Source organism: Anopheles merus, chromosome 3L, assembly GCF_017562075.2.
Source record: "Anopheles merus strain MAF chromosome 3L, AmerM5.1, whole genome shotgun sequence".
Lineage (NCBI taxonomy): Eukaryota > Metazoa > Arthropoda > Insecta > Diptera > Culicidae > Anopheles > Anopheles merus.
The window spans coordinates 7,700,748-7,713,336 of record NC_054085.1 but is presented as its reverse complement, the minus strand read 5'-3'; the positions used below and the strand labels follow the sequence as shown (position 1 = coordinate 7,713,336).

General features: G+C 39.8%; 3 protein-coding genes across 3 annotated transcripts; 1 reads left to right on the top strand and 2 right to left on the bottom strand.

Annotated features, from left to right (window-relative positions):
- The first annotated feature begins 168 nt into the window (after nucleotides 1–168).
- Nucleotides 169–4,140, top strand: LOC121599718. The gene is made up of 2 exons (XM_041927749.1): nucleotides 169–730; nucleotides 809–4,140. Exons 1-2 carry the CDS (start codon nucleotides 679–681, stop codon nucleotides 3,787–3,789), a joined length of 3,033 nt encoding a protein of 1,010 aa, XP_041783683.1. The 5' UTR covers nucleotides 169–678; the 3' UTR covers nucleotides 3,790–4,140.
- Nucleotides 3,888–4,595, bottom strand: LOC121599719 (mitochondrial import inner membrane translocase subunit Tim10). The gene is made up of 2 exons (XM_041927750.1): nucleotides 4,442–4,595; nucleotides 3,888–4,359 (listed from the first exon to the last, which is right to left on the bottom strand). Exons 1-2 carry the CDS (start codon nucleotides 4,590–4,592, stop codon nucleotides 4,232–4,234), a joined length of 279 nt encoding a protein of 92 aa, XP_041783684.1. The 5' UTR covers nucleotides 4,593–4,595; the 3' UTR covers nucleotides 3,888–4,231.
- Nucleotides 4,529–5,344, bottom strand: LOC121599720. Its single transcript, XM_041927751.1, has 2 exons — nucleotides 4,987–5,344; nucleotides 4,529–4,884 (listed from the first exon to the last, which is right to left on the bottom strand). Exons 1-2 carry the CDS (start codon nucleotides 5,022–5,024, stop codon nucleotides 4,731–4,733), a joined length of 192 nt encoding a protein of 63 aa, XP_041783685.1. The 5' UTR covers nucleotides 5,025–5,344; the 3' UTR covers nucleotides 4,529–4,730.
- Between the last annotated feature and the right edge of the window lie 7,245 nt (nucleotides 5,345–12,589).

Below are 12,589 nucleotides of genomic sequence, written 5' to 3'. Positions count from 1 at the left end.
TTTGTAGCGCTACATCAAACTTTAGCTTCTCTATGGGCATCGTCAACTCGTACGACGTAACAACATGCCCGTCATGGGTTCAAGTCCCGAATAGACCGTGCCCCCATACGTAGGACTGACTATCCTACTATGGTAACAATAAGTCACTGAAAACCAAGCTCTCTTCACTAGTGGGTACTTGGCAGGCCTTGACCGTCAGCGGTTGTTGTGCCAAAGAAGAAGAAGATGGGCATCAAAATCTATCTTTTTTAATCCAAAGAGTACTTTGATCACGTTGATCCAAAGCGCCGTTTTCTATGCTGTTTGTCAGTTCAACAGTAGCTAAACCCAAGCAGGTCTCTGGGTTTTTTTTTATTGTATATTATTATTGTGCTTTTATCACTGCTTATTTTGTAACATATTTTAGTCGTAGAACTCCATAATAAAACATAATTATGGATTTCGATATTTTTGTTTTAATCGAATGCGAATCCGTTGACGAATGGTGTGCGTTGAGCTCCACTGTTTTTGGTCGTTGAATTTTAACACGCAAACTGTCAAAAACGTCTGACACACGAATAATCCGAAGCCGTGGAATTTGAGCACCGCAATTGTTTGTAAACAATGTACGAAAAGGCATAGATTTCGGTTCATCACATTTTTGTGAAAAATATTCGTGTAGCGATACTTTTCCTTGCGATGTCGTTATTCCCGGCCTACAACACCGAACCCGTTCTGGCTAAAAGTGAACGTAAGTTATTTAAACATCCCGCCATTTGTTATTAAACTCGCCCCTAACTAGGCATACATATTCTCTTACAATAAACAGCAACGACAAGTGCACCTTCGGAACTTGCCTGGCTAACAAATCAAAGCTTCATTCCGTTTGGCACAAAGCAAACGAACGATGAAACGGAATCCGAAAACTCCGCACCGAAAACGCCGGACGGTAATCAGTCCGACATTGCCGATGAGGAATGTCGACCAGATACGGCCACAATAGACGAAGAAGATAGCAAACCTTCCAAGCGCCACCGAAGTAAACACAAAAAGAAACACAAGAAAAAACACTCCAAACGGCGACACGGCTCCTCCTCCTCCTCGTCGGAAAGTGAAACGGAAAAGCAAAAATGCACTGCTGTAGCAATTCCGGCACCTTCTGCGGTACGCGTTTCCGAAGTCGACTACTACACCGATGTAGATCCGCTCAAGATTTACCTGACAGTGGATAAGCTGCACCGTCCGGCTTGTCCCCGGTATCGTTTAGTTACCCTCAACCCTCTAGGTGTTCGTTTCAATGGCAAGGGTACCGGTCGGGAACGATACACACGATACTACAGGACGGTGAAAGCGAAAGAGCGAGAAGGCAAAGCTCATACCGGTAAGGAGGCACAGGAGGAAATATTTGCCCGCGAGGCAGAGCTGGAACGGTCGATCCGAGCGGAGGAAACGGTGGAAAAGTGGATCGAACTCGTGCGCTACCGGCAGGATCATCCGATCCACTTCGACAGCTACCAGAACCACAAGCGGGAGCTATCGCTGATCGAACGAGCCCGTCGCCAGTTTCCGTACGATGAGAAGCTGCTGCAGCTCTACCTGGAAGCGATCGTGCAGGTCCACCCGACCGACGAGGTGCTGAACCTGATACGGCGCGCCATCACGAAAGACGAAACGAACGTGACGCTCTGGCGTTCGCTAATACGCAACAAGCAGTGCGCGATGGCCCAGTGCATCGTGCCGGATGTGCTGAAGCTGTACGAGAAGAGTACCCGCTCCCTGTTTATGGCCCGGCGTAGCGACGAAACGATGCTGCAGCTGTTCCGGAACTGTGCCACCTTTTGTCGCCAGGCGGGTCTGTGTGAGCTTATGTTCGGCATGGTGCAGCACGCGCTGAGCATGAACGTGAGTGGACGGTACGGGACGGACGGTACGTTTGCCTCGCCCGAACACTTCCAGCAGCTGATCGAGTACGAGGAGTTGATTTTAAAATCGGGCCTCCCAATGAACGAGATATGGTTGCGGGTGGAGCAGCTGCGTACGGCTTTCCATTACTTACCGTTCGAGGGAGGTCGATTGGCCAGCGATCCCCAGCGTATGGTGCTGACGGACGATGTGGTCGGTTTCGTGTATCCGCTCATCAACAAGACGCGTGCGTTCGAGCTAACACTGACGGCGTTAAAGTTGATGAAATTCCCTTACCGCCGGCAGTACGACCGTGAGGTGGAAGCGTATGAAATGGACTACCCGGAACAGCTGCTGCCCATCTTTCTGGACGTGTTTCGGGACCGTACGCTGGACAGTGCGCTTTACGCTTCCATCAAACAGCTCAGCGTAGCACCATCGTATATAAGGGCAAATATTGCGCACGAATCGTACCTTGAGTTGGTGCGAAAATCGCTCACCCTAGCGATAGATCACTTCACCGGTACAGAAAGTGCCGTGTTGCTCACCCTCTATCTACAGCTCGAACGCATATTGGTCTGCGAGGAAAAAGCATTGTCCGCGGGGAGCAAACTGACTCTCGAAGAAGCGCAAGCGAAACCGGTCCGTGCCAGGGTAAAGCACGTGCTAAAGCACACCCACAGCACGAACCAGAACAGTCTGCCCGTGTACGCGGAATATGGATTGCTCGAGTACGAAATGACTGGGCTTAGTGTAGCGTGCAGGAAGATTTTTACCACCTCCGTTCAGGTACACTGTTCATCCGAACAAGCCGCACCACCGTCCGGTGACGATGATACGCAAGAAGATGATAACGATCTTTTCCATCTTGTGCTGACTGTGGTGGAGCTGCTGCTGCTGGAAGGACAGAAAGATGAAGCCATTCAGACACTGACAAATCTAGCGCTTAAAAGACACGAGCTGACGTTCGAAACGACGACCATCACGCCAACTGTACCAGATACGATCAAGCTTTCCGCTTTGCAGAAATTCAGCGATCGTGTTAACCGTGCCGTCCGTGCTGAGTCCCAACCCGACACGGAGCTAAACCCTCGCACGGAGCACCATTTTTTGGCCCACCCCTTGATAACGTCGATCAAAGCGTACGTGACGTATCTGGCACTCATAAGATCGAACCTATCGGAAGCGACCAAGCAGCTGGAAACGTTCCTTTACCTCTTCAACGATCACACGAACGCAAGGCAAAGGCTACTGCGCGAGCAGCTGTTCGAGATCTACCTACAGCTGTTCGAAATCGCACGACATGGCAGAAAGCAGGCCCAGCAGCCACTGCCAGCGGAAGGTTTGCGCAGCTTGCTTGATCTCGTCGATCGTACGCTGAACGAATTCCCTGCCAATCTGTACGCACTGCGGCTGGTGGTGTTTAACGACAATCTTCCTTGGTTGCGGCTGCGCGGCGTACTGGGGAAACATCTCACCCCGCAAGCCGTACTGCTGCTGGTCATTGCTGCTCGGTATCGTGAGGCGTGTACGGCCGAAACGCTGGACGACTTCATTGCCACGGAAGCATCGCCTTACAAACAACGTATCCTGAACCTGCTCGGCGGGGCGCTGAAATCAACCAGCACGGACAGTGCGGCCGTACTACACCGCAATGCACTGCTCTGGAGGCTGTACCTGCGGGAACTGTTCGATCAACCGAACGCGCCACCCGGATACAGTGTGCTGGAGCAGTGCCGGAGAACGCTGTACGTGGCCCTGGAAGCGTGCCCGTGGAACAAGGCGCTCTACCTCGATGGGGCGTCCTGCGCACCGCAGGAACTGTCCCAGCTGCTTGATTTGATGATGGAAAAGCAGCTCCGGGTGCACGCGATCCCGGAAGAGTTGGCTATATTGCGTGAAGGATAACAATAAAAGGGTTTTCGGTAATTTTTATCCTACTTACTTATTAGTCTTCATGGATTCCTCTTATTGCTGAAGGAGAGTCCAGCACACGAGTCCGTTTCTTTTTCTTTCTGTCAATCCATTGCTTTATTCATCTACTCTGGCGAGTCTATCGATTTCGAGCATATGTAATGTAATCTACGCTGCAACTGTGTGGCATCGGACGAGCAAACCGAATAGATGAATATAAGACGAAATGGGCTGACGACGAAATGCGCATCGAATGATCAACTGAAAACTAACATACGCGGTTCCCAGCCCTCCCTAAACTGCTGCTACCAATATCGCTTACCATTTAGTAAGCAATAATTGAATAAAAATAAAAAAACGAATCAACACACGTGGTGGCTACCATGCGTGTACGGATTTAACTCTAACAGTGCCTTTTCCTTCGAGCTCACCCTTTCTACACACCCATCTTCTTTTTCAGATCCTCGTCCTGCGCTGACATGGCTGTCAGCTTCTTGCCGATGCGTTCGTGCACCTCCAGGTACTTTGCCACACACCGGTCAATGCACACCGATTCTCCTTTTCCTGTGGAGTTGTGAAATAATCGATGCGTTAGCGGCGAAAAGTCTTCCTGTGTCCTTGTCCGCGACCCCCTCAAGTTACTTACCCAGCTCCGAGTCGGCATACTTTGGTGGGATACACTTTTTGTGGCAAGCCTGTGTCATGCGGCTGTACAGATCCGACATCATTTCGATTTCCATCTCCTGCATCAGCTGCAGTTTGGCCTGCTGGGCCGCGTCCAGCTGGGGCATGCTCATGGTGGGGCCGGTTGAGGTGTTTGCTTCTTGCTTTCACAAATAACCACAAGCTGTTATAATTGATTGCTCCTGTCGATTGTTATTGCGTTTGCTGCCTCTTTCAAGCGGGGTAGGCTCTGAGTGTTTCGTTTGCTTCCCTTATGCGTCAAACCGTCGTGCTTCCTTGACTTCGTATTGACCCACGTTCGATTGGCGCATTCGTTCGCGAATTTTCATATTCTCGTAGCGATTCTTGTCGACCGAATTTTTCGATGCGACGAACGCTCCAATGCCTAGCACACTGATGATGCCCCTAGAAAAATAAAACGGGGAACGCACACGATGGGAAGGACATGATGTTATTGAATGAAATATGGGTGAAATGGTGTACCCCGGGAATGGTTCTTTCTCTTACCAGCCGATTCCGATTTTTCCCAAATGTCCGAGGCGCATAATCGTATGCAATGGAAAAAAGGAAATATTCACTACATCAACAAACGTGCTTGAATTGTTTCACTTTCTGCGCTGAATTTGAACCCGGTACGCGAGGGAAGGTTCTTACGAAACACTGTACGGCGGCGAAGCACACTTCTTCTTCTTCTTAATAGAGTTGGTAGGTTGAGGCCTCCTATACGATCCGTTTTTTGAAGGTATAATCAGAGGTTTAACTACCAGTTTTTGGAGGGGAAATCATCCATTCTCCTTTGATGTTTATATTGCTGTTTCTTTGATGTTTATATGTTGTGGTTGAGATCTTTCTGATTGATGCACAGTGTGTTGGTTTTCGTGAAATCACCTATCGTTTTTTTTTTCTTTTTGATAGTTTGTGTGTTCTTTTCAGTTTGTATTCAAAAGATAGTGTTGTTCCATTCTTTAAGTTTGCTTGTGGTTTAGTGGGTTTCAATTTTTTTTTTCTTTGTGGTGTTTGTATGTATATGTATTTATATGTATTTTTTTTTCTTGAGAGAGGATGAGGTTTTTTTTTTTTTTTTTTTATTTATTATTATTATTATTATTTTTTTTTTGTACAGGTTCTTGTTCTTGTGTTAGGGTTTTTTTTTTTTTTGAGGTGGCTTGTTTTGTGAAGTTTGAAAAGGGTTTTCTGTGAGTGTGCTGGTTTTGTTACAAGGCCCTTTCAGTTGGTCCTTTTGGCATCTTGTTTCTATCCTCTAGTGATAGAAAAGGATGTCTTTGGATTTCTCGTGTTTGCCAGAACAAACGGAGTACCCAACCTTAGGAGGCCCTGATGCGTGTGAAGTCGGGTTTTTTTTTTTGTTATTTTTGTGGTGTGATGTTTGAAATTGGAGTGTTCAGTTAGGTGATGTTTTATGTATATATATATGTAATACCAGAAACCAATGAATAAATAATTAAATAATTAAATAAATGAATTAATAAATAAGGTACAGATAAATAATTGAATAAATAGTTTTAAATAATTGAATAAATAGGAAAAAAAACATGAGATAACGTTTCGTTATACAGACAATGTAATAAATATAATAAATAGAATAGAAAGAATAAATAGAATAAATGTAATAAATATAATAAATGCAATAGATGTAATAATTATAATAGATAGATAAATAAATGGTGAGTACTTGTCCTATTGCTATCCTTTTTGCTGAAGTGTTGAGTGCAGTCTCTTTGTTGTGAGTTATATAGGCAAATATATAGGGAATGTGTAAAAAAGTTTTATTTAATTTTATTTTTATTTGAAAATGTGTGTGATGAAGTACTATAACGTAATATTGTTTTCTTTGATGAACTCTAAAATTGTTTTGCAGGTATTTCCACTTGTTTCCATCCATTTTTCGTGTAAAGTGTCTAGAGAGATGTCTTTATGTCTTTTATATTTTTGACACTCAAAAATTTTGTGTCGTCCTGTTTCTGGGACTTGACATTTCTCACAGGTTCCATTTTCGACTATTTTCATTTTATGAAGCCAGTATTCGGAAAGATCATGTCCTGCCAGTATTTTGTTAATTGTTTTTATTTCGTTTCCGTTTAGGTTAACCTGTTTGTGCCATAGTTCAGTTTTGAAAACTTTCTGGAATTGCATAAACTTTTTCCCTTTATCCCTGCCCAGGTCTGTGTACCACTTTTTTGTTTCTTCTTCCATTTGTTTTTTGAAATATTGGGTAGCGTCTGTGTATCTGATTTTGTTCTTATAGAACCAATTTGTTAGGGTGCCTTTTTTTGCCAGTTCATCTGCTCTATCATTTCCATCAATGCCTACATGCGATGGAATCCATACTATATCTGCTCTGATACTTGTTGCTGTTTTTATAATATTGTAACAAATTTCCTCTATTTTGTTTTCTGTTATTGCTTTTTGTAGAATGTTACATGATGTTAAACTGTCTGTGAAAATTATTGGGTTGTCTATATTATTTTCTTGTGCTAAAAGTAATGCCTTTTCGATTGCTATCAGTTCTGCGGTGGTTATGGAGGTGAAATTTTTTAATCTATAGCTATAGTAGTATTGTTGTGGTTTGTTTTTTATATATATCCCTATGCCTACTCTATTTCCAGCAATGCTTCCATCAGTGTAGATAGTGGGTCTGTTATTATCATAATTGTTCATGTTTTCAATGGTGATTTGTTTCAAAATTTGAGTGTTTGTTTTTGTTTTTGTTTCTATCGTGTCTTTAATTTTTGTATTTATTTTTATGTGTGTGGTTATATCGTTGCTCTTTGCAATGTATAAATGTTTTAGAATTTTATTGTCTTTTTCGTACGTTGTTTCATGTATTGTTTTTTTCTTTTTTTTGTATTTTGTTCTTTGGTGTATTTGTAGTTGTTGTCTTATAATTGGTGAGTAGACTAAATCTTTGGCTATTTCCTTACGTACTATAAATCTACTTCTGATGTTGAAAGGTATTTCTGCTGCAATGGCATGCAGAGTATTTATGGGGGTCGTTTTGGTGCAACCTGTAGCTTTCCTTAGTGCCTGGTTGATAGTTGTGTTCATTGTTTTGTATTTGTTTTTGTTGCTATTGAGAGTGTATGAAGCTCCCGTTTCCATAGTGTTTCTAATTGTTGCTCGGTATATTTTTAGGCTGTTTTTGGGGTTTAGGTTATTTTTTTGCGTGCTTATAATTTTCAAGAAATTTAGTCTGTTTGTAGCCTTGTTACGTAGTTGTTCGATGTGTTTGTGGAAATTGAGTTTTGGGTCTATTACTGTTCCTAGATATTTATATGTGTTTGTGTGTTCTATGCTATTATTGTGTATGTTGAGTTGTATAGTGTGATGTGATTTTCCGAAAATCATAAATTTGGTCTTGTTTGAGTTTATGTTAAATTTTAATTGTTCTGTTTCTATGGCAAAAGCATTTAGAGCGTTTTGTAGGTTATTTTGAAGCTCTCTTTCGTTTGCTCCACTGCTGAGAATGACGAAATCGTCCGCGTACTGTATTATAGTGTTTTTGTTATTTGTTAGGTTTATAGCTTTATGTATATCTTTGGTATATAAATTAAAGAGTGTTGGTGACATAACATCTCCTTGTGGTAGTCCATCTGTTACTAGCATTTTGTGTGTTTTTTTGTTGCTCTCTATTATTAAGGTTCTATTTCTAAGAAAGGAGTAGGTCCATTTTATGATTTGAGGTGGGATATCTGATTTTATCATTTGTTCTATAAGGATTTTTGTTGAGACATTATTGTATGCTTTTTCCAAGTCTATGAATATTGCTCCACTTATTCTATTTAGTCTTTGGTTATGATTTATTTGGTTGTTGAAATAGTTAATGCATTGGTTTATGGTTCTTTTGTTTCTGAATCCAAAGGATTTTTCTGGGAGTATATTTTTGGTTTCAATATATTTATTTAATTTTAATAATACTGCTGAATTTAGGACTTTGGTAATTGTTGGTATAAGTGCTATAGGTCTGTAGTTGTTGGGATCATTTATATTTTTCTTTGGTTTAGGAATTGCTATTATTCTTATTTGTTTTAATTCTTTGTTTAATTTGCCATTCTCCCACATTTTGTTTCCGTCTGTTATGATTTGTGTTAGTGTTTCGTCGTTTATGTTTCTCAGCATTTGGTATGTAATTTTGTCTAAGCCGGGTGTTGTATTTTTTTTTTGTTTGAGTATGTTTGCCCATATATCTGAATTTAGAAGTTCTGTATCTATCGGTAGATTTGTGCTGAAAAATGTTCTAAATTTGGATTTTTTATTGTTAGTGAAATTTAAATTCATAAATTCCTTAGCATAGTTCTCTTCATTGTGAATTAGATTTGATTCTTTATTAGTGGTGTTGATGTTGCTAATATTTCCTAATAGATTCCATAGTTCTTTACTGCTTGTATCTTTGTTTATTTTTTCCATGTTCTTCTCAGTTTGTTTTTCTTTTGCTTGTTTTATTTTAAGTTTGAAGATTGCTGCTCTTTTGCGGAATTCTATGGCATGTTCGATAAGTTTTGTACTGTTGAAGGTTTGTCTTGCTATGTTTTTGTCTTGCAGGGCCTTTTTTATTTCGTCATTCCACCATGATTTTAGTGTAAAATTGATTTTTTGTTTACTATTTTGAATGATTTTGTATACTTTCTTTGTGAAATGTTTTATGTTTATTATATCTTTCCCTTTCATATGTTTAATGTTTGTAATTACCTTATTCATGTTTATTATAGTATGTTGTATCGGTTCTGTTGAGTGTTTTTTAATTGTTATTTTTATTATTTTGTGGTTACTTGCCCCTATGTGTTTTTCTAGTATAGTTTTGTTGATTATGTTATAGATTTTTTGGATATGATTGTTAAATCAATGGATGTCTGTCTCTTGTTGTGATCTGTTGGGACGTGAGTGTAGGTGTTATTTTTGAGGATGATGAGGTTTGAATTGTCTATTTCTTCTATTATTGTGTTTCCTTTCTGATCGATTCTATCATCTCCCCAGTATGTATGATGTGCATTAAAATCGCCAGCTATTATTATGTTTGTGTAAGTTTGTGTGTTATGTGTTATTTTTGCTAAAGTGTCTTTTATTGTCTGTTTGGTGGTATTTGGAGCTATATATATTGATATTATAATGAAATTTCCAGAGTGTATCAGTATTGTTGTTATTTGAATTTCATCGCTTTCGTCTATTAATTTAATTGGTTTGTATTTAATTCCTTTTTTAACTAGAATGCAGCTTCCTCCATATCCATCTTCCCTGTCTGTTCTTATTATGTTAAAACCTTTAATTGTTATTTTATTTTCATTTTTCAGCCATGTTTCCTGTAAGCAAGCTATGTGGTATTTTTGTTCATGTAGTATGTGTGTTAGTTCGTCCCTATTTTTCCGAATGCTTTGTATGTTAGTTTGTAGTATATTTAATTGTTCCATCTTTTATTTGTTTATAGGGAAAAGGTTAGGTATTATTAAGACTGTTTGTGTAATTAGCTATAAAAATAGTTTGTAAAAATAGTAAATTTTTTGTAATTTTTACTGTGATGTTTCATTGTAGTCTATTTCGATTGTTCCTTGAATGTCTATTTCATTGAGATACATTTCAGCATCACTTAAATAAGTGATATTGGTGGCATTTTCATTTGTTGCGTTTGGATTCGTTTGAGTTTCTGTGTTTTCGATTTCTGTGTGGTTTTCTGAATCTTTGGTACTTATTGTTAAATTCGTATTATTTTTGGGTTCTGTGTTATTATCTAGGTACTTATTATTTGTTGTTCTGTTATTTTTTGTTAGTGTGTTTTCGATTGATTTAGGCGTGTTTCTATCGTCTTCACTTGTTTCGTCTATTTTTCGTTTTTCGTTCGTTATAGGCGTTTGATTGCCTCTCACTATTGATGAAAAATTTTCTCTTATGTATATTCTAGGAATGGCTGGTACTGTTTCCCTTCGAATTTTTCTTGCTTCTCTTATTGTTATTCTTTTTTCTGTTTGTATTCTTTTTATCTCCACCTCGTCTTTCCATACTGGACAATCTTTGTCTAAAGCTGAGTGGTTTTCACCGCATTGAGTGCATTTTAGGGGGTTTGTGCAATTCTCATGAAAGTTTTCTCCACATTTGGCGCAAATTTTTTCTCTATTGCAATTATTTTTTGTATGCCCAAAAAGCATGCATTTCATGCACCGCATTGGGTTTGGAATAAATAACTCTACTTTTTCGGTGAAGTAACCTATTTCTATATTCCTGGGAAGCACTGTAGATTTGAAAGTTATGATGGCGGTTCTTGTGTTTCTGAGAACCCCATCTTGGCCTTTTCTCTTCATTATGTATACCTCTGATACATTTTGAGGTTGAAGACCTTCTAGAAGCTCTTCTTCACTCAAGAACCTGCACGCATCACTTCTGATTATTCCCTTGCTTTGATTTAAAGTTTTATGTTCGTAAACATCCACTTCGATAGCACAATCACCGTGTTTTAAATTAATTTTTTTTAGTTTTTTGGCTTCGGTTTCATTTTTAACACGCATCAGTATTTTGCCGTCTCTAAGTATGGACGTTTGTAATGGCCTACATCCAATCGCCATTTCAGTTGCCTTTGCGAACAGGAATGGGTTGTAGCATGCCACACTTTTGCCGGGAGTTTTACTCTCCACCACCATAAAAACCTCTTCATTCTTCACTGTTTCACTGAAATTTAAATTGATACGCTCACCTCTTATTTTTCTTCTTTTTTTGGTGTTTTTATTTGATGTTTCCCCCAAGATGCTGAAATAAGACCCGAAAGTCTTATTTCCTCCCGGGTCTATGACCCCCATCTTCCTCTCCCCTCTCTACCACTTTGCTTGATTTTTTTTTCCACTCAGTATGTATCTGTTTTTTTTTTGTAGGGATACTTTGAAAATAGGAACAACACGACACTTTATTTTTAAACTGTTTTTTTTTTTCGCCACTCCAAAATTGGGTATTTATCGGTTCTGGTTGAAAAAGGATTATTTTTTTTAAACTATTGAAAGGAATGATCTGTTCTGTGCAACGGTTTGTGTAGGACACGGTTTTGCTTCTAGATTGCGCAGTGACAGTTGTGTGGGAATTTGTAAACACAAAACGACGGACATTTTAAGTGACAGTTTGAATGTATTTAATTACGTAGTTTATTAGAAAAAATAAAAAAATAATTAAGAAAAGTGCTGCTGTTAACATTTTACAAAGTAATTTTTCACATTTTGTGCATAGAATTTGTTTTTGAACTTCCTCTACATTCCATCTCTGAGTACCCAACCAACAAAACAGACACGTTGTCTCGCTTTCGATAATTTGATTGTTCACAGGATAGAACGAGGATGCATGGAGGTAGAGATGGTGTTCGGGTTGCTTTCTCGTAGTGATAAGCATATAATTGCAGTGGAGTGCCGTTTATCCGGGTATCTTTTATTCGGCTGTCCTTTTATCCGTGCTGTTGAAAAATGATAGTTTAATACATAGATCCCAAGTGCCACAAATCCACTAAACGACCACTAAATGCACTCGTGTATTCTAAAAATAGCAAAAAGCAGGTGGCGCTATCTGCCTGTGAGATACCCAACTTGTAGAGCTTCCTCGCTTGGAGAGCTTTCTCATTCCCTCTGTACTGTTGTATGGTTTCGCATTGAAGTAATGCTTCGCTAAAACTAGAACGGCGATGAAACACCAAACTCCAATGTGTATCAGGCCCGTGGCAGCGCTCATCCGATGCGATTTTATCGGACGAGATTTATATGGGATTTGACAGATAACGTCGGACGTGCGATTTCGTCGTACGACGGAATCAAAATTTTTTGATTCCGTCGGATCGTCGCATCCGATTTTATCTGTCAATGTAATCATGCAGGTTATGTAGGAACAATATGAAATTATTTTTTATAATGGTTAAACCATTCAAATTTAGAGCTGTTTAACGAAAAATCGGTCCGATGTCGTACTTTGTGGCTGATTAAGAGATAGACGGTACTTTGCAGAACTATGGAGCTTTTTAACAGGCACATGATACTCTGTGGAACTTTTGCGGCTGATTAGCACCATGTGTAGGGTTCATGGTGGAACTTGAAGGCTTGTTAAGAAAGTGTACCGAACTTGGTGGAACTTTATA

What these genes read in the sequence shown, in the direction of transcription:
- LOC121599719 (XM_041927750.1), bottom strand. Translation starts at nt 4,592, where the DNA reads ATGAGCATGCCCCAGCTGGACGCGGCCCAGCAGGCCAAACTGCAGCTG. An exon ending in GTATGCCGACTCGGAGCTGG is followed by an intron (nt 4,360 to 4,441) that starts GTAAGTAACTTG and finishes ACAACTCCACAG; the next exon opens with GAAAAGGAGAATCGGTGTGC.
- LOC121599718 (XM_041927749.1), top strand. Translation starts at nt 679, where the DNA reads ATGTCGTTATTCCCGGCCTACAACACCGAACCCGTTCTGGCTAAAAGT. An exon ending in CGTTCTGGCTAAAAGTGAAC is followed by an intron (nt 731 to 808) that starts GTAAGTTATTTA and finishes TACAATAAACAG; the next exon opens with CAACGACAAGTGCACCTTCG.
- LOC121599720 (XM_041927751.1), bottom strand. Translation starts at nt 5,024, where the DNA reads ATGCGCCTCGGACATTTGGGAAAAATCGGAATCGGCTG. An exon ending in GGAAAAATCGGAATCGGCTG is followed by an intron (nt 4,885 to 4,986) that starts GTAAGAGAAAGA and finishes TTATTTTTCTAG; the next exon opens with GGGCATCATCAGTGTGCTAG.